Source organism: Chionomys nivalis, chromosome 15, assembly GCF_950005125.1.
Source record: "Chionomys nivalis chromosome 15, mChiNiv1.1, whole genome shotgun sequence".
NCBI lineage: Eukaryota > Metazoa > Chordata > Mammalia > Rodentia > Cricetidae > Chionomys > Chionomys nivalis.
In genome coordinates this window covers 20511165-20532957 of record NC_080100.1, presented here as the reverse complement: position 1 = coordinate 20532957, position 21793 = coordinate 20511165, and the positions used below count along the sequence as shown (strand labels likewise).

Below are 21793 nucleotides of genomic sequence, written 5' to 3'. Positions count from 1 at the left end.
GGCAGACATACCTTCAAGTTTGTGACAAGTGCCCTAGCTCTCAAAGAATAATATTTTACATTTTTTTTTTTATTGTTTATAGTCAGAAGTCGGAAACTCCCCAATCCTTCATACCCCAGGTGTGAAGACGAAACAAAAGCCCTGGCTGTCCTATTCTGGCCGGATAAAGAGGAAGAACGGTTGGATGCCGGGGTGCGGGGGACTGAAGTGGGGTGCTCCTCCTTCCTTCCTTCCAGACAGCTGGGGGCAAGGTTAAGCAGAAGCAGCAGGCTGGACAGCTGACAGCCTGAGTGTAAACAGGACACATGGTACTGACGGAAAGGAGCTCCCTCTGAGGTCCGGGTCAGGTGCCCAGGAGCCCACGGACTGAGAATGGGTTTCTGAAGGTTGCTCAGTCCTCCAAGGACCCCAGCACATGCCCTGGGAGGCAAAGCCTCTGGGAGGAGCACGCGACCTTCTTCGGACACCGGGCTGGTATTCTTTATATACTCTTTACCTCTGGGGCGGCTGTGCGTACAGAAGCAACAGACATTTTGCAATGCACTGGACTTGGCAGAAAACCGGCTTCTGTCTACTGCTGTGGGGCCTCGGGGAAGTTAAATGGCTACCAGGAATTAAATGGGAACCTTTGAATAGAAAGAACACACATCTGCCTCAAGGGACTGGCTTAGAGTCTGGTGAGATGATTTTAGTGTCTGGCAACCATTATATGCGCGGTCTTCCTTCTTTTAAGGTACAGCATAGGGTGGAAGAGCGTGGCATCACAACTACATAGCTCTGGGCAGAGCTAAGATATGTGGACACTCCCGGTCAGCCAGCGGTGGGCCATTTTTATCTTTATCTCCCGTTTTCTCTGTTGTTGATAACTGTTTAGCATAGGAACCCCCCCCCCCCCCCATTCACCTTTCACACTTAGCTGGTGAAAGCAGGCAGCACAGGAATGAGGCTTTGATGTGGTAGCTTGAATCGGTCCCCAGAAGCTCATAGAGAATGGCACTATTAGGCGTGGCTTTGTTGAAGGAAGTGTGTCCCTGTGGGAATGGGTTCTGAGGTCCCCTTTTTGCAAGCTTCATTAGTGTGACACTCAGACCACTTCCGGGGTGGGGGGGTGTCAAGATGTAGGACTCTCAGCTCCTTCGCCAGCACCATGCTTGCCTGCATGCCACCATGTCCCACCATGATGATAATGAACTGATCCTCTGAAAATGTAAGCCACCCCAATTAAATGTTGTTCTTTTATAATAGTTGCTGTGGTCATGATGTCTCTTCACAGCATTAGACAGATGGTACAAGGCACAGTCCTGGGCAGAAACCCACACTTGAACTGCTCCCTGGCCAGAGGTGGCTGTGCCAGGGAAACAGGTTTACTGCGAACACAGGAGTGTGAACAAGACCCAGCGATGCTTTCAAACTCCTGATCTGCTCGGCAAAGAGAGGAGGTGTCTCTGCTTCCCCTGAAGAACCTCCTCTCCCAGTGAGGATTGGTCAGCAGGGGGACAGGAAACCCTCAGGACTGCTGTTCTTCCTTGCCCTTAGCAAGGGACACTAATAGCCCTCTGGGTGTCAAAGACTCAAGAGAAGTTCCCAGGGCTCATGTCTCTGCTGGAGGGAGGAGAGGCCTACCCGGAACAATGGGTCAGCTCTGTCTCTGGGGTTTACAGCCTTCATCAAGGTTGTGTCCTTGCAAACCTAAAGTTCTAGTTGGAGGTCTGGGATGGAAAGGAAGGCAGTTTTTTTAGACAGCTCAAAATGAAACCCTAAGCTATTTGTTTCATCTATATTTTTGTCTTTTGTTACTTGTGAGAGACTTCCCGCAGACACCAGGTCCAAGGGTACACAAATCCCTCTGACAAAATGGTATAGTATTTGTATAAAACCTGTATACATTTTTTTGGTACATTTTAAATCATTCTCAGGTTGTCAGGACAATGTAAATACTCTTTAAATAGCTACTGTATTGTTTAAGGAACAATGCTGGGAGGGGGAGTCTGTTCAGTAAAGATGCAATTGTTGGAAGTACTCTCCAGCAAGGCTGGTTGAGCTTATGGATAGAGATTCATGGACATGGAGAACCAATTGTCCTCCTGAAACTGGCAATAGATCTTGTAATCTAAGAAGGAAAAAAATATATGAACACCTACAGATTCCAAGCTCCAAGTAAAAATGGGGAAGCTGGAAAAGGAATTAGAAGTATTGGCAACAGCATCTGTGCAAAGCCAAGATGTGTGTGACCTCACACAGAGTCTCCCGGTCAGCCAATCAGCGGCAGAAACAGCGCCCCCCGTGGCTCCACCGTACTTACTCCTGAGTCACATGGCCTCTTTAATGACCAGAGGACACAGCAGAAATGAGAGCATGCACTGTCTCCTGTCCTCCGCAGACGGGTAGCATCAGCAGTCTTTCTCCAGGGCTGAATGCAGTCGCTGGGAGCCCCTGACACAGCCGACACATTAGCACACACAGGTGAATGAGGCTCCAACCAGGGGGTTTCATGATCCCATGAAGACAGTGAAACCCAGGAGGGAGAGGAGGCAGCAGAATGGGGTAGACAGAGGGCTATGTGCTTGGCACGGCTGACAGCAATATGACCTCTGCAAGATGGCCGCCACCATGGATGATCTATTCCACTGTCTTATCCACACAGTGGGGAAGAAGGAAAGATGGACGTGGCCGGACAAATAAGGCCCAGTGCTTCCTCCAGCTCTAACTCTGGAAGGGTGACTGAACCAGGGCCTCGGGGCTGCCCATGAACAGCCCTGATGCTTCCGTCATTCCAGCCTTAGAAGATGCATTCCTTTCTGCTCTGGTTTGGATGTGGAGTGCCCACCATTCCCTACCCCCTACCCCAGCCCCGGCTGTGCTGAAGGCGTGGTCCTTGGCACAATGATCAGAGTGGGGCTTAGGGCCGTGTCAGATGCTAGGGTTCTCACTTGATCAATGGACAAGCCCACTGATGAATTTGTAATTGGAGTACCAGGAGATGGTTGAAACTGAAGGATGGGGACAGTTAGACTAAGTGGGTCACTGGTGTGTGTGTGTATGTGCGCGCGCGCGCGCGCACGCCTTGGAAGGTCTCCTCACATCTCAGTGTCTTTGCTTCCTGACTGCTGTGGGGTGGGCAGCTTTCCTCTGCCTACCACACTTTCCTGCCAGGATGTTCATACCTGGTCATAGGCCCAGCAGTAGATCCAACTGACCCTAGACTAAAACCATGAGCCCAAATCATTCGTCTTCTTTGATTTATTTCAGGCATTTCATTACAGTGACATCCAGTCTCCTTCTTCTCTACTCCCCATGCTTCCGCACCTCCTATTCCTTACCTTCTCCTTGGTTCTGTTATGGCTTTTCTAACAACAGCCGTCTTTTATAACTTGAATAATAGAGCCTAGTTCAGTTTAAGGGCCTTCACACGCGCTTATCCTGGGAATCAAGGCTACTGCGTAGCCCGAGGTAAGCTGTAAGCATGTACACAAGTGTGTCTTGTGGGAAAAGCTCACACCCGACTTCATACCACCATTGTAAACAACTAAGAACGACAAAAGCTACCTACCTTGCTGGCCACCACCAGCTGGACCATCCCAGTGGCTGAGCGCAGAATGGCCACAGCTTCCTCGTGGGAGAGCCCGACCAGTAAGTGACCATTGATCACCAGTAGCTCGTCTCCTAAGGACAGCCTGCCATCCCTGAGGAAATGGAGAGGGGGAGAAAACCCCTTGTCAAGACATTCTGGGCCGGAGAAGGGTCATGTTCTAGGAGCTAGGCAAAGTCATGATAAGGGTGGAAGATGGGGTGGAAGGAGAAAGATGGTTTGGGGTGGGACTGCTTTAATGTTAGTGTCCAGACTCCTGGGAAAGGAGTGAAAATCTCCAGCATTCTTGATGGTCGCTTAGTAATCCTCCCGCTCCTAGGCTCAGCCTATCTGACATCGCTGTCAACGGCACCTCATCTGGATGGTTATGGCGATAAAGCAACTAAGACCCTTGGGTTTTAGGAGAGTCAAGTCATTCCTTCCCTAATCCTCTCTGTCATCAGCTCGGGGCTATTGCTAAACCGAGTGTAGACTGTGCCAAGACACGCTAAGCCTACCTGAAGCCCTTCACAGGTCTATGGCCCCCCATCAGACCGAGGCAGGAATCCTTCTGGGAAACCGGAGGCTGATGCAATGTCAGTACCTCCCTACCCCACCAGCAGAGCTACAGAACCTTGAAGATCAAGTTTTTCAAGGCTTATTCCCCACCCGGGACTCCACAGAGAAACTACATAAGCAGGAGGACCGATCACAACAATAAACTGTTGAGTTTGCTTTTGTTACAAGGTTTGAGACTTGGCCCATTCCTGTGGTTGTAAAAACTGTTCCTTTTCACTTAAATTGGGGCTCACTCTGGGCTTCCTCCTCACTGGCTGACAGGAGACTGCTGTCACTGGAATGTCTCCTCAGGGTAGGCCATGGCCCTTAGTGCACACAGCTCTAGAACAATGAGCAGGCTTCTACAGTGGATTCCACGGAGCTGGTGATGGTCTGGTTTCCCATGACTGAAAAGGAGCCTGACCCTCAGACAGCAGATCCAGTGAGGTAGAGACCACGGCCTAGGAGTCCACCTTCCTCTCAAGGTTCACCACCACCACCACCACCACCACCACCACCACCACCACCTTGCACCTTCCCAGTTCCACCCAGCTCTCTTTTGTGCTTTCTCCCAATGAATCCAACAACGTCTCTCCTCTCATCTTTACCTCCCTCTTTCTGCCTTCAACAGCACCTCTCTTGCTGTCTCCTTCCTCTACAGCACACAATAATAATCTTTTTTTATGACTGTAGGCTTTAATAAAAGACAGGAGGCACAAGGGACTTCCAACAGCCTCTGGCTTCTGTCTTCAAAAATCCATCAAGTGGAGCAATGCTTAGGGCCCCACTGGTTATTCAGCATGGTGAGAGTGAGGGAATGGGAAAGTCACGAGGGAGAGAAACACTTGGGAATCTCAAGGTGCATGAGTAGGGGGTGATCCTGTGGGAGGAGGAGGACCTGGCAAAGACAATACAACAACGGTCCTGGTTTACTTATTAACAACACCACCAAAACATCCTAGCCCATTTCTCTCCTTATCCTGCCCTTTAATTCCAGTTCTCTCCTCTCCTGTTACTAATCAGAAAGCCCCACCTAATGCGTCATATACAGCAGAGAAGAGAGACACACACCACTCCAGGATAAGAGGGAAAAGGAAGTGATAGGATTGATTTAGCCGTAGGAAAGCGACAAGAGCGTCTCTCACAGAAAGCTTCTCTCTGAGCACAGGAATTTCCCAATTGCCAACCTGCCAGATCAACCAGAACGTTAGACATAGCATTAATGGGACAACAGCGAGCTGCTGAGAGTTCCTTACGGTATATCAGGAATGCCGCTCAGGGAGTTTGATGATGCTCATCGGGGTCAAGACAGTCCGAGGTCCTAGCCTCTTAACACTGTCACTTGCATAGCTGACAGCGGCAGTGAATCGGTAGCTAAAGGAGTTTTTAGCATCCTGCTATGTGAGACTGAAGAGCAGGAAGCAGCCTGCTGGTTTTCTGTGCATAACTCTAGGTCCTGCAGCTACACCTTGAGACAGAGTTTCCCTCTCGGTCTTGGGAACGCTGATACCTGCTCTGACCCGTCATGTCCCTCTTGGAATCCGGCTAGCTTTCCTGAAGAAATCCCAGCCTAGATAAAAGACAGTAGTCACCTTCCTATCCGTGCAATTCTCTTTGTGTTCTTACCACATACCCGTAGGCATGGCAACCTATGTACGGACCCTACCACGCCTTGTAAACAGTAGATCCCCCACATGAATGGAAGCCATAGCAGGGCGAAGACCATGCTTGACATTTGAGGATGACTATGGCCCTCACACTCAGATAACACTTTTCATATGCACTCCAGTTAAATACCGTTCCTCTCATACGTCACACAATTTGTTTAGATAAAAAAATACACTTTCAAGGACCTTTTAAGTTACATGTGGAAGATTCACGTTTCTCTTTCCCCTTCCTCGTGTGCAATAGACACATGTGAGTGCAAACACATGCACGTGTGTGTGTGTGTTTGTGTGTGAAACTCTGACAGACCTGGCACATTTTCATGGTGGCCACATTTTGAGCCAGTACCACTTTCCTGAGTCATCAGCCATAGACTCATGGGACTTCAGTGGCATTTTCTTGATAAATCACCACATGTTACTACAGCATTCCAAGGGTTAGGCTGAGCAAGTAATCTAAAAGAGAGTGCAGAGAAATCAAATATGCTCCACGGTTTAGAATATCCGGAAGTACCCTCCGTAACGAGCCGCTTCCTATGATCAGAGATGTGTTCCGTTAGAGCCGCTCTTGTCCGTTTCCCTCCTGAGCTCCCACGTATCTTTATGAACTGTAATTACCAGAGCTTTGATCAAGCGAAAGGCACAAGCACCCAGCACCGGAGGGAGGGAAGGGGGAGGAGGGAGGAGAGAGGCAGAGGGATGGGGGAGAGTTACTAGTCACCTGTGAGCGGCACCTCCTTCCTTCACTTGGGTGACAACGATGGCGTGAGGTGAGCGCTTTGATCCTCGGCCTCCACTAACCTGAATTCCCAGCCCATCTGATTCTTTGAGCAGCTCCATCTTCCATATCCGGCCAACTTCCTCCTTGGAAGAAAAAGGGAGCATGCATGAAGGACACTGACAGACACACAGTTCTGACAATGGGAAGTAGCCCTGTCATATCAAGCCAAGCATCTATCGCCTGTCACCAGACAGCACAAGTCAGCCCAAAAGAAAAGGCCTCTGCTGACTCGCCCAAAGTCTGGCTGTCAGTGCTGTCCCATAGAACTTTCTAGAATAACGGAATGTTCTGTGTTGTTCCGTAGGGAGTCTCGGTCCATATGTGGCCATGGACTGTTTGAAAATGTGTGGTGGCAGCCATGTATCGAATTTTTACTTTCAGTGAATTGGTTAAGTAGCCATCCCACTTGCTGGCTCTGACATTATACATCCTACCAGGTGTCCTGTGGGTAACACATCTTCCACTTAGGATGGAGGTGCCACCGTGTCTACAAGCAATGGTTTACTCTGCGATTCTTTAACTTCTGTACAGCTGCCAAGACATGCAGGAAGGTGAGAGAGCAAAAGCTCAGCTCAGGCTTGGGTACCAGGAAACCTCAAGTAGTTTGCAGGATTCCCTGCTACCCAATACAGAAATAACTTTCCTTGCCTCTAGGGTGAGAGTCATTATTAATTTTTCAAGGTTTGTCATACGGTGTTCAATGAAGCATCCATGGGAACTGGTAAGACTGAGCAGACAGATGCATGACAGATGTTGGCAGGGAACCATATACTCCTTGGTGACCATCCCTCATCAGAGATGCACGGGGTCAAAAGGCCTTCAGACCGCTTTGCATTTTGGAATATTTATACATGCATCATGAGACATTTGGGGTTAGAGTCCAAAGTTAAACACGAAATTCCTTTGTTTCATATCTACCTTATGCAGACTAAAGGTAATATCATTCCATATTTTTGGTAAGACTTGTCATCTTGACTGTGTGTGACCCACCACGAAGATCACAGGGTGAAACTGCTCACTTATGGTGTCGCAGTAGCTTTTGGATTTTAAGAGTATTTTGGATTTTTGATGTTAAGATCAGAATCACTTAACCAATCATGTAAAAACAACCCTGTAAGAACAAATCAAATTGAAGCTTACACTTCCTTAAAACACACACATGAGAAACTCAGGCAGAAAATTCATGAATTTAATACTGAGTGTTGGTCAACAGGGCAGGTGACAGCATTGATGTGCATGCTACTTAATCATGACAGCATGCTTGAACCATATCAAAATCTGTCCTTTATCCAAGGCTGATACCTTAAGCCCTCTTGTTGCTTGTTGCTTTTTAGCTTTGGTTTATTCTCTGCTGGAATTCCTGCTTCGTGCTAAAGGTGTGAACATGCTCCCTACAAAATGTTTACATTCTTTGAGAGACTGCAATGTTCAGAGAAATTAAATCATAAAATCTTAAAAAAGATTCAAAGTCTTTTTGTGTGTGTGTGTCTGTGTGCACATGTATGTGAGTGCCCACAGAGACCAGAAGAAGGCATCAAACCCCCTGGACTTGGAGTGCCAGGCTGTTGTAAACTGTATGATGTGGGTTCTGGAAACTGAACTATGGTTGTCTTAACCACTGCACAATCTCTCTAGACTATTAACACCTTTAAAAGTATTTCTTAAACTTTAGGCTCAGCTCTATATTATTATTATTATTATTATTATTATTATTATTATTATTAATTATTAGCACTAGTGTTATGGCATGAGTCACAGCACATTCCCCAGCATCTGCCTTTGTAATCCATCACAAAGGGGTTCGGTGGAATCACTAGGATCCTGTACAAACAGAGCTCTCACCCCCCCTGGAAGCAGGCAACCTGCCCATGAGAGCTGCTTACAAAACAGAAAGAATGTGAAGCATTTAGAAAACCTGAAATATACACTGTCAGAAACTGAAAAGAGACTGCATGAATAGTAAAAGACCCAGATGTTGAACATCCACTGATGTGCAGCAGTTGGAATGTCTGGGGAAATTATTACCAGGCAGAGACCTGGTGGGCCCTACACTTCTGTACGGTGCTGCTCGGTGGGGCGCCGCCATTCCAGCAGCATGCAGCGGTGCCAACTGTCTCCTCCATCCACTGACCACAGGCAAATGCAGCCTGTCTGGCCAAATGCAACTTCAGAAGTCACTGGCTTACCGCAGTAGTTCACGAACTTGTCAAGGGGCCCCATCCCATCCAATCGCCTTGCTCTGAATGTCACAGCTTTGGTTTGCTGCCTCTGACCTCTGGAACACCTTCCTCTTCTCCATTCAGAAACACCCTCTTTGGCCTTCACCTCTCTCACAGCCCCACTGTTTCCAAAAGTCATCCTTGGGAACCAGAGCGACTGCCAAGGTAGCAGCTTGCAATAGCGTCAACACAGGAGGCCTGATGTCCTAGCACACATCGCCGGGAAGAACTGATTCAGGAGGTGCTGGTCAGTTACTAGGCTGGTCTCTGTCCCCAGGCCAACATCCAAACAGCCCTCTTGGCGGCCTCCCTGGGGGCTCAGTAAACAGTGGTTTTCCTTCCCCCACTCCCCACCCCCAGGTTCTAGCAGATAAGACACCATTCCTTCTCCCCCAGCCAAGGAAATCCGTGGCTCTCCTTTCAAAGAGCAATGGGGTCCATTTACTGGAGTAATGAACTCAAAAGAAAACTCATTTGGTTTTAGCCCAGAGTAGTAAAAATGTATCTACCCATTATTAGTTCACATCATCTTTTTCCTATCTTGTCCTTGCGTTAGGAGAATTACGTAGGTATGGTTCACAGAATGGATGATACTAGACTTGTTCCTCATTTTAAAATGCTTTGAAAGGTAGGACCCATGATTTAAAAAACAAGCTTATGAATCTGTATCCACAGAGATTGAATAGGGGGCTAAAAATGTTCTCTGACAGTTTCATGAAGAACACTCATGTGCTCTATAAGCTCCTGAACCCAACGCACACAGCTAGATGAAAACACACCAAAGGGTAAGGGGTGGCCCAGCAGGTGAAAGGGCTTGCTACGTAAGCCCGGTGTTTGATCCCTGGAACCCATGTTTAAGAAACCAGACACGGAGGCATGCATGTGCAATTCCGGCACTCTTGGGGTGAGGTGAGAGGCAGAAGTAGGAGACTCAGCTCATGTGCCAGTCAACCCAGAGTAGTCAGTGCAGAGACAAGAGAGACCCCCCTCAAAGCAAAGAGGAGGCAAGGACTCCCTCCCCAGAAATGGTCATCTGACCTCCACATGCATACTGTGGCAAAAGTGCCTACACACAAACACACACACACATGATTCACAAGTTATAAACCATTTCAACGAATCTAGATAAAACCAGGCTTCTTTGCCAGGTGGTGGTGGCGCACGCCTTTAATCCCGGCACTCGGGAGGCAGAGGCAGGCGGATCTCTGAGTTTGCGGTCATCCTGGTCTACAAGAGCTAGTACCAGGACAGGCTCCCTTAAACAAAAATCATACTGTTTCCAACGGCTTGCTTATAGCTGCACTCTGGTATCTAATTCAGACCTCAGCAGGGTCAAAGCCAAGACTCCTCCCCTCCTACGCCTAGATTTCCCGGCTCAGGAGGAAAGGGCCATCCACCTGCCTGAGATGCAGAGGACATGTCAGCGCCAACTCCACGCGTGATCTTCATCATTTCCCACATCTGAACCACTAGAGAGATCTGTAGGGCCCTACTTCCATACCCACCTTCTCACATTCCCCACATCTTCCCAAAGCCACCAGCGTCTCTGGCTGGAGTGACAAGCCTGCTAATCTGTTCTGGAGGAATCAGGTCATGACACTCCCTGCTCATACCCCTCCAGGGCTTAACCTAGCCACGGCCTGGGAACAAGTCCCTGTTGTGGGAACAACACTGTGTTGGGCACCCACCTTCTGCAGGGCACTTTACATTGGTAAACTGTCATGGGTTGTTTAAGCTTGTTGAGGAGCTTGTTCTTGAATGGGGCTTGTACCCCCTTAGTTCAGAGTCAAGTGACTTCCATGGCACCTTGTCTGGGGATGAGATAACTACCCTAACTCCATAACTGAGAAGGCAAAACAGCACAAGGGTAAAAACTCTGTGTACTTGAGGACAGCTAGAAGATGAACCAATTCCAAAGAAAACATTAATATTGTCTACCCATGGGGTAAAATTGCCTATGGTAGGGAGGGGAAGCTGGAAGGTCAGCCATTAGAAGCTCAGCCATGAAGAGAAAGTTCAGTCGAGACCCCAGCCAAGGGTCTCAATGTCCCCAGTTTCTGCTGGACACTGTGAGCTCCAGATTTGATGGCCTTATCTCTATATGTTGCCATTTGTTCTTTTTCTTGGAAGCCTCACTGGAGGGGCCACTAATCTCCTTGGCATTCTCTTTATTGGGAACTCCAGCTGGCTGCCTTAAATGGGCTTCCCTATTTGATTTCTGCTGGATGTTCTGAGTTCGCAGTTTAACCATGTTTTGTTAGCTCTCTAATTTGCTGTGTGCTCTTTGACTCGGGCTGGCTATAAGCTTTATCAGCTTGCTCAGTGAAAAGGACTATGGTCATCAAAGATCATCCTCTGGATTGCGCAGAACACCTTTATAAGCTAGCCGGTCTAACCTGGGTCCTCTCCTAGGGCCCTTTCTCATTCCTGGAATACCCTATTGCCCCTGCAGTTGGCAGCTGATTCTCCTGAGACCTTCTTGTAGGTTGTTCTTCCAGGACACAGCTCAGCTCACATACCACCTCTTCAAGGAGCTTGTCTTTGCGACACCTGATATCAACTATCCCAGTGGGTGACAGCTCCTGCCATCTCCCTCTTCCCCTTGGTTTAGTTGACTGATGGCACTTGTCATTATCTGGTATTCTATAAGCTTCTTTATTGCTTATAGCCCCTTCTATGCTGTAAATGCCACTGAGATGGGAATCTGGTCTAGCTCACTTACCAAATGGAATTGCTAGCAACTAGAACAGAACAATATTCCATAAGTGTAGAGGAATTAACCCGTCCAAAGTGCTTATCCCCAATCCTACGATTCTCTGGGCACCACTGAGACAGACATTAGGAGGTTCCTTCCAGAAGGGAGATCCGTGTGTTTGCCAATAATCAGCACGTGGACACAGATCTAGCTGTAGAGACAACTGAATTCCAAGACAGGCCCTGTCTAGACAGACGGCTTGGCTGTTAGTTTTCTATTACAACGACTTGAAGGGCAATGATGCTCTGAGTTCATGGAGAAAAAAGCCAAACAATGAAAAACAGGCTGCTGTGGACTTCTGTCCTAATGTCAGAGTGCTAGCCTTGCCTGTGACCCACGACTACTGTGTGAGTTCACACATGCCGTGCATCATCGCTGAAGCCAGCATGGGGATTTATTTACTAAAACAGGGCGGCACATTAGAGAGCTGCCATGCAGCATTTAAACGGCCTCATTTCTACTGGAAGCCAAAATAGCCTTTTACAACAGCATCTTTGCCCCAAATGTGAGAAGACACATCATCGAAACAGAATTTCACTGCAGTTAATGTCTTGGCCCGCACTACAAACCTATTCTGAGACCATTTGCTTATCCCTTCTTATTTAGGATGATCAGTAAGAAATAAAAAATGTGTGATCACAGTGTCAGGGTTTAAAGTCCCTTAGTCATCAGACTACAGTGCTCAGTGTAGAGGCAAGAAAACAGCCCAGAGAAAAGCCAAGGAAGCTTTGGAGGTCACAGAGATGTGGAACTGGGGTTAGAAACCATGGTTCCATCTAATCCTGGTGTCCCTGGGCATCTTCTTTAATAAGGATGATGTGGGATTCCCCTCTGTATGGTATGTTTTATTACCATTGGTTTCAGCCAATGACTTAGCAAAGCAAAGCCAGGCAGGAAATCCGAACAGAGTTATATGGAGAGAGTAGGCAGAGTCAAGGAGATGCCATGTAGTTGCCAAAGGAGGCAGATGCCATGTAGCTGCCTAAGAAGCAAGAGGTAACAAACCATGACCTTCGTGGTAAAATATAAATAGAAATGGGTTAATTTAAGTTGTAAGAGCTAGCTAGAAATACGCCTGAGACATCAGCCAAACAGTGTTGTCATTAATATAGCTTCTGTGTGATTATTCGGGTTTGGGTGGCCAGGAATGAACGAGCAACCTCCGCTTACATCAGATGTACAGAGCACTTTGTGTACATGGCCCTGAGCTAGAACTGGTGACAGGAAGACATATAAGTCTCCGTCCTTCAGAATTAAATAGGAACATGGGGATACCACAAGCTAAATGGTCACTGGGATATGTTGAATTGTCATGCACCAAGGGCAGGCGGTGGGACAATGCAGGAGCCCAGGGTGAAGAGGTCTGATGATGAACAGGTTGCCAGAAGGCCACAGAGGTCTCTTTCAGGGATGCGTCTGGATGCTTGATGCCCCTGGAAGGCAGGAACTAAGAGCCATAGGAAGGAGGAAGAGACTTCTGGCAGAGAATGCAGCATCCACAATGGCTCAAAAGCCAACACCTCCACTGAAAATTCTAGCCAGATTGGTGGTGGCAAGGTGCACTTAAGAAGCCCTGGATAGTTGTGGCACAGGCCTGGCCCCAGGAAAACTACCAAGCCAAGAGCTTGGAATTTCCAGTCATATCCATCCTCCAGGGAGGGTTGGAAGCTGGAGTCAACAAAGGAGCACACTTTCAAGGTGAAGCCTCTGTGCAAGGTGAAGAACCCGTGTGCAGGACTTGAAGTGTCTCTGGCTTGGGGAAATGCTTGCATCATGCACTAGGACCGGGTGCGCCTGCTCTCACGGGAACAGAAACTCTTGTGTTTGGGGTGGGGCTTTGGACCTTACCTCTTCAGTTGGCTATATATGTGAATCCTTTTATCATATTTTTAAAAATCCAGTAACTATATATGTCATATACAATATATTATATATTTATACATTATATTTTTATGTATCATACAACACAATCTGCAATGTTATATTGTATCATATTTTATAAAATATAAATAATATCATTAATATAACACATGAGCTATTATAATGTATGTTATAGTATATGTAATATAAATATATAATTATATTATAAAATCTAGTAATATAGACTTATGTATGTATATATATGTACATACATACAAGACAAGGGAGTCTGAGGCATAAAATTAAGTATGGAAGCAGAGAATTAGAGCCTTGGATATACTATTTGAATATATATATATATATATATATATATATATATATATATATCCAGTGATATATATTTGGACATTGCTATGGACTCACCCAAAGGGCTAACTATATAATTCAAGTGTGGGTGTATACGTGCACATGTGTGAGAATGAGCAACTTGGTTTGCTCTTCAGAAAATTCTCTCAAACATACAGTGGGTGACTGGGAGGACAGTGGTCAAGGGGAGACAACATTTGACACCTGCCAGAACTCAAGAGCTCTGGCATTGGGGGAAAAAAATAGCTGGGGCTGTGAGGACGTCAAGGACTTGGCAACGGGATGGACATGATGGAAGGGAGGGAGGGCAGCATCTCAGTAGACTTTACCAAGAGGGTTTCCCTAGTCTGTTCGGTGACAAACAGGGATGCCCCAGACAAACCAGAACAAGCGGTCACCCGACCAAGCCAGACTGGAACGCTGGGGTGGACTCATGGTTCAGGAATCTCGGGCAGAAGCTGAAATATGTGCTCTGGGGTCATACTGCAGGCAGTTGGTGTAAAGTTGGAGGAGGAGAGAGAAGATACAGAACTCGGCTTTGAGAGAGGACTACAAAGGATAACAGGCTACCCAGTGATCCTGGGGGCTCCCTAAGAGGATCTTCTTCAGGCTGTCCTTGGTCAGTGCACATCAGTGGCCACATGGGTGATGCTCACCCTTTCCTGCAGATGCAATCTTGGGGCACCTGCCTGAGGTCCCACATTAAAGGGAAAGGGCTGACACTGTATAGGGTAAATAATGATTACTGGGGTCATACATTATACCTCACTGTACCCACAGACACACACAGTAGTCATGGGCAAACTGGCTGGCCTGGGAGAATTTCCACCTCCCTGCCTCTGGATGTATGCATTTTTGCATTTTACAAAGACCCATTCTAGGTAAACAGACATAGGCAACTGTCTTCTTGAATGACTTGGCTCTGTCGAGTTACCCTGAACTTATTTCTAAAATTGCTTGTCTATGTACTTGGGTATTCTTGCATTTTAGAAGACAGAAGCCCAAGGTTTTCATTTTAAAAAGAATAATCTGTTTATATATGTATTATTTGGGTTACAATTTTATATAAACATACCAATTTTTAGTATTTATGTATTTGTTTGGATTTTGAGACAGTTTCTTTGTGTAGCCTTGACGGTCCTACAACTTGCTCTGTAGACTAGGCTGGCCTCAAACTCGAAGATCCACCCACCTCTGCCTCCTGAATGCTGGGGTTAAAGGAGTGAGCCACCACCGCCCGGTATAATCATATCAATTTTTAAAATAAGATATTTGGTTGCTGGAGAGGTGACTGAGCAGTTAAGGATGCTTGTTGCTCTTACAAAGGAACTGGGTTTGGTTCCCAGCACCCACATAGCTACAGGGGATCTCAACACGCCCCTGCATGCATGTGATACACAACAACTCACACAGACTCACACGGATACACATGAAAATATCTTTTTTTAAAAAAGGAAAGTATTTGCAGCCGGGCATGGTGGGTACCTGTCATCTCAGCACTGGAGATGCTGAGGCAGGTGTTAGGAGTTCATGGCTAGCCTGAGCTATGTAGTACCAGGCCACCCAGAGGTGGGTAACAAGTCCTGTTTCCAAAATCAAAACAAAATCGTTAAAGGAAATGAATTTCCTATTGCTCTGCTAAGAGAGTGCAGAGTGGGAAAGCAATGACTTGGGATTTATTTTAATGTAATATTTTCTTAGAATAAATAAGTCTATAAAAAAGAAGAACCTGCCAAACAAAATGGTCTGACCGGGCATTGTAGGCCTTTCCTGTAACTTATTAAGTCTCCATGGATGTATTAAATCATTAGTAAAGCAGAAACGGAATTACACTGACATGTCAACGCTCCTATTATTCAGACGGAACGGAATTCCCCTCCCCAAAGACTTAAGAGGTAAGTAGCTATTTTCTGGAAATTCCATTTTAGCATGACCTTCGTCTCAACTGTGCTGGAGGAAAAATAAAAAACCCACTAGCTGCAGCTTGAGAACCCAGTCAGTCCTCACGAAGGGCTATGCCAAGGGTTGCTGATGTGGAGTCGGGGAGCTTTGAGTGAAGAACTCATCAGCAAATGCTCCAGCAAAGAAACTTCTGGGTTAGTGGGTGGTAGCACAATCCCTGAAGCCCATTCTCACGTTCCAACGTCCACAGTCTGACCGGAGTCAACCATCAGTCTGTGCATTATGAGTCCTTAGAAAAATCCCCAATTGCAGATGACAGCTCTTTCCTTCTAGAAAAAAAGATGTGGCTTTGAATAATTGTCCCATACGGCTGAAGGGATGATGGCGCAGTGGGCAAAGGCACTGACAACCTGAGTTCAGGCCCTGGACCACGACACGGTGGGAGGAAAGAACTATCTCCTTCAAACTGTCCTCTGTCCTTGACCGCGCCTAGTGGCAGGCACAGCTCCCACCGCAAATAAAAATGTGCAAAATGTAATTTTAAAAAAATGTTCCTAATAGTAATAGATTAGAATTTGCATTTTGAAAAGAATTTTTAAAAAATCTTTACACCTTCTGGGTCATTTTACACCTTGAGCTCCAAAAGCAGGCAAGAGGGAATGTGGCATATGGAGTCTTCATAGTCTAATCGAGAAATTCAATTTAATGTCTCTCTCTCTCAATTAAAGTGAGTGGGGGATGGGAGCTTTTCTATAAGTTTGGTGTTTTTCTTTTTCATTTTTCTTTTTCTTTACAAATCATCCCCAATTATTCCCATCCTGTCCAGGACATTAAAACCATTTTTTTTCTTTAAAGACTATGAGATTCAACCTCCTTTGGCACCCAGACCCTTGAAACGATCCAGGAAGCCAACACAATCCACCTGGAAGTTTTCATCATCGGTACTCTGTGGAGACACAGTCTAATCCCCATGGGGGAAAAGACCATTAAGTGAGAGCATCCAGAATACTAGTGCTCTTAGTGCTGGGGTGGCATAGTTTATAGTTTATATTCTTGTTTAATCTTTAGACCTCCTGGCGGATCTCCATAAAATGAGAAGCACTGACTTTTTTTCTCATCTGTTCCTCCATCCAGCCACAGGGAACGCTGCCTCTGTCTAAGACTTTCTGTGGATGAGAGAGGGGTCATTTGTTCTGAATCCTGTCTTAGCATCCAGGCACGCCTGGCCCCACCCACTGGGGGACCTGGCAGTCACCCCACATGCAGGGCAGGCAGTACCCTGTTCCCTTCGAAAGGAGGAACTCTGCCTACTACTGTTTCTTCTGTTCCTCTCTTTCTCTGCATTTTTCTGTCTCTGTCTCTCTCTTTCCCCCTTCCCTTTCTCTCTCTTCCTCTCTTCCTTCCCTCACTTCTTTCCCTTCCCCCAATAAAATTCCTGACTTAAGCTGTGTGCATTGCATGTTTGGTGGCTTGGACGCACCTGCCAAGGTCTAATCTCATGCAGAATCTTAACAAAACTTTAGAAGGAACTGCACCAAACAGCTATATGAATCCCATTCGCTCCCTGGGCTCGTTTCCGCAGCACCTAAACCAGACACTTCCACACCTCTTCTCCACTTCTGCCTTTCACCCCTCCAGGTGTTTTCCAAGTCAGAGCAGCCAGTCAGCGCCCACTCAGGAAGCTATCGCTTCCATAACACCCTCTGCCAAGAGGATTCATGTCCCAGGCATGTCCGCCCTACAGAAACGTAACTCCTAAGAAAGGACGCCGGTGGAGACAACCTGAGATGGAAATTCACCCACCCTAGTCCCCTTCTCGCTTCCGTCAGGACTGATCTCAATTGTGACAGAGAATGCACTCAGATGAGATTTCGGTAAGACGCTTCTGTGTGCTGCTGGAATTTACCAGTGTAATAACATGATCTCATAAAAATAGCGCCGGCTTTGAACTGTTAAAAATAAATGCAGATGCTTCCCCGTGCCGGCCGCCCTTCCTGTGTCATGCTGAGCCTGGGACGCCCGCATTATCATCCGCCACCAGGAATCTTTGGCCTTGAAGTAGCAATTTCTCTGTGACAGTCGTGATGGATAACCAGGCAGCGCAATGCTTTATCTGGGCCTCAGAGGGCTCGAATGTTAGCACACAAGGCTTCAATTTTCCACTTAGGATCACTTCACCGGCTCCTTAAGTGGGATAAGACGACTTGAACTTCTGTTGTTGGTAAGGCTCTGATCATTTATCTTGAAGAATTTGTTGCCTTCTAAGTACAAGGCTATCTTAGGTCTATTTTTTAAAAAAAGTTGAAAAGCGATTTCAACACTATGTTAAACTTCAGATTCTAGGACCAATGAAATAACTGCTTGTTATAATATACACTATATTATATATAATATATAATAACAGTAAATGCTTGCCTTACAAGCATGAGGACACAATTTCAATGCCCAAAATCCATATAAAAATCAGGACATGGTAGCATGTTGGAGAATGGGAGTTAGGTGGATTCCAGGGCTTGTTGTCCACTCAGTTTAACCTGTCTGGTGAGATTCAGGCTGCTGAAAGTCACAAGGTGGAGGGCACCTGAGGACTGATACCGTTCATTGTTCTCTAGCCTCCACACACGCGCTCATACGTGCACATGTATGTACATGTAGCCCTACACATGTGTTCATATGTGCACATGCATGTACATGTAGCCACACACATGTTCATATGCGTACACGAAGCCTCCACACATGTGTTCATATCTGCACATGTAGCACCCACACGTGTGTTCATACGTGTACATGTATGTACATGTACATGTAGCCTCCTCACACGTACTCATATGTGCACATGTACCCACACACCAAAAAGATGGACAGACAGGCAGGCATGTATGCATGCACACATGCTTGCATGTTCAGAAAAAAGGAGAAAAAAACAAAAGATCAGATTCAACGATCCAACTGCACCTTACCCGAGCCAGGCAGTCACTCGACTGGAAATCTGTTTTGCCAGTCTTTGAGGAACGGCGTTTGTCATTGCTGGTGTCCAGAGGAGCTTCTGTATTTGGAATTTTGAGTTCTGCCCCTCTGTCCCCTTCTGAGCTCTCCAGATGGGGTCCAGCCGCATCCTTGAGAGAATGCGGGCCACTCTCTAGCTCAAAGGCATGGCCGTTTCCGAGTTCGGGGTCTGTGCTGTTCTCCAACTCAGAATTGGGGTCATCGGTCACATCACAGCTGCTGCTGCTCTTGGGTTCTTCAGGGGCCTTGTTGATAGGGGGTCTGGAAATGACCCCAAACTTTCTTGTTCTTCTCCCCTTCTTGGAAGTTTGGTCACCCAGCTCCAAGGTAGGTGTCTCTCCCAGTTCCGAGCTATTGCCGCCGTTGCCATTGTAAGTCAGGTGGGCTTTGTGCTTGAAGCGCCGCAGCATGATCAGGTAGATGAAGCCGCCATTCCAGCACTGTTCAGCCAGGTAACTGTAACACACAGACACGTGCGGTTAGACGCCAGCCCTTCCTGGACACAGTGTCAGCATCCAGCCAGGACCTGGTGACCGAAATCCTGGACAGGGGACTGAGGCACTATGCTTCAACATATCCCATTGCTGATACTGAAATGATCCCCAATAATTCAAGCAAACAGAAGATCCCACAGACTAGAAACTTCTAATTTATCTCTCCTAGAATCAAGAGCCCAAGCTAGGTTTTTCTACAGCAGAGTCAATCCCAACATAGCATTAAAAAAGTAAGATTCTTTTTATGTTATTTGTTTTGCAGTGCTGATGAATGAATCCAGCGCCTCATGTATGCTAGGCAAGCACTCTATCTCTGGGCTCTACCTCCCGTCCCTAAAAAAGAAAAAAAAAATTCTTGGAGGCTGGAGAGATGGCTCTGCAGTCAAGAGCACTGGCTGCTCTTAGAGGACCCAGGTTCAATCTAGGACCCACATGGCAGCTCACAACTGTAACTCCCGTTATGGGGGATCTGACACCCTCACACAGACACACATGCAGGCAAAGCACCGGTGCACATAAAAATAAAAAGTCAATAAAAAGAAAATTCTTGCAGGAGAAGTAAAGTCTACTATTCCTTAGCATAAAAGGGCAACCATAGTTGACAACATTTAGTTGTATGTTTCATAGTAGCTAGGAGGGGGTTCTGAGCATTCCAAAAGAAAAGAACAATCCGGGAGGTGATGCGTGGCAGTTACCTTGATCCGATCATTATGATGTGTATTTGAAAATCCCACTTTATATCCCGCAGGTATACATGATTATGCATATTTAAGAAGGTGAAGAGACTGAACCAGAATATATCATCCACTATGTAACAATCTCTTGCACTGGAGTTACACACCACTCCCATCTGTGTGCAGCTGATGGGGATACAATCCCCAAAGTAAAGAACAGATAAGGGGGGGGGCTGGCTGGAGAGATGGCTCAATGGTCAAGAGCACTGGTTGGTTGTACAGAAGACCTGAGTTCAGTTCCCAGCACCAGCTGGCGCCCACAACCATCTGTAGCTCCAATTCCAGGGAAGCCAACGATGATCTGACTTCTCCAGGCACAAGGCATGTACAGGGCCCACATACATACAGATGAACAGAACACACATACACATCAAAAATAAAATAGATTGAAAAAAGTTATAAAACAGGCTGGAGAGAGTATGAGTTCTGATTTTAGACTGAGAAGGAAATGTTTAGTTCGGTAAGAACTTCTGCCGGCAGCAGATGCGCTGAGAACAGGCCCAACGCTGAGCACGGACGTGGCATTCATGTGTTGCTTGCTAAGGAAGCACTGGCAGCCACGTGTGGGTTTTTTCTTGATAACGGCTCTAGTTTGGGCTTCTCATAGCATCCATGGACTGCCTTTCCAGGGAGGAGAAAGAGACATCGGACAAGGACAGAGAAAGGCATCGGAAACCACCAACCAGGACGGTTGGAGGAGTAGGGACCCCTGAAAGAGAGAAGGCAGGTCACAGCTGGTCACCTTTCTGTATATTTGAGGGCCAGCACATATGAAGACACAAAGACAACAGAACTGAGAGAATGCGTGCAAAGTGTGATGTAGTATCTATCCCGGAGCTTCAAGACTAGGGAGAAAGGAAGCAAGGAACTGTTGGTATTCAGGATCTCAGATCACTAAAACTACAGTAAAGACTTCCTCAAAGTCAGGAAGTGAAGACACAGTGGACCTGCCACTCCCCAAGAAGATAAATATGTACAGATTCCCCAGAGATCCTGGGGAAATGCCTATATCGCTGGAATTTTGCCACCTCCTACACATCACCGGTTCCCAAGCAAAGAGTGTCAACAACTAAATCCTTCATAAACCCAACCTGCTTCTGGCCTTCCTACACATACAAAAACAAGACACACAAAACAAAAAAAAGGTCCGGAGGCTATGTGGCCTCCATCCTCAGTAAGCAAGAAGAGAAAGAGGCTTCGGAAGCGCACAGAGCCACCTGCTCTCTCCCCAAGCAGTGCTGACTCCTAAGAAGAGGATTGTGGGTAAGCAGACATTAAGATGCTCTTCTGTGATTTTGTCACCAGGAAAAATCAGATGGGAAAGCTGAGCTGTCAGCATGTGGGAAGGAGGGCGGGCCATCTTCCCTGTCATCTCACAGTGAGCTTCCATGTCAGCAACATGCTGGTGACAGAAAGAGAAGATGTAGTGACTGGATTGCTAGGAATATGCTCTAGTCCAGTCGGAAGGATCTCCACACCAAATAGTCAGATCAGTGCCATGGGACTGGGGATATGCGCGCTCTCTCTCTCCCAACGACAGACAGACAGACACACAGACACACACACACACACAGAGACACACACACACTCACCCCCTCTTTCTCTCTTTCACACATATACACACACACTCACTCTTCTCATATGTGTATGTGGGATATATGTTTATATACAGATATTTTCTTTAGTACCAAAAGGGCTGCCCTATTGTTTTGAAGTACAAGGCCTACAGTATCTTTCTCCATACGTGTTCTCATGGATCTTGTGGGTGCTCCAAGAACCTTGGGAGGTGCCCCTGATGGAGACATTTGACTTTTCTAAAGGGTCCACGCTGGGCAAAACTATAAAGCCAAAAATAGTTTATCTCTAGTTTTGCCCCATCTCTCTGC

General features: G+C 46.7%; 1 protein-coding gene across 4 annotated transcripts in view; it reads right to left on the bottom strand.

Moving 5' to 3' along the window:
• Positions 1 to 21793, bottom strand: part of Pdzd2 (PDZ domain containing 2) — a 345949-nt gene that overhangs the window by 77895 nt on the left and 246261 nt on the right. For 3 of the 4 annotated variants that reach the window (XM_057789462.1, XM_057789463.1, XM_057789464.1), the window contains 3 exons: positions 18634 to 19135; positions 6512 to 6654; positions 3551 to 3683 (listed from right to left, as the gene is read on the bottom strand). In XM_057789462.1, coding sequence (XP_057645445.1) covers positions 3551 to 3683; positions 6512 to 6654; positions 18634 to 19135 — 778 coding nt within the window. Of the gene's footprint in view, positions 1 to 3550; positions 3684 to 6511; positions 6655 to 18633; positions 19136 to 21793 lie in introns of those variants that run through there. The other variant, XM_057789465.1, reaches the window with a different exon arrangement.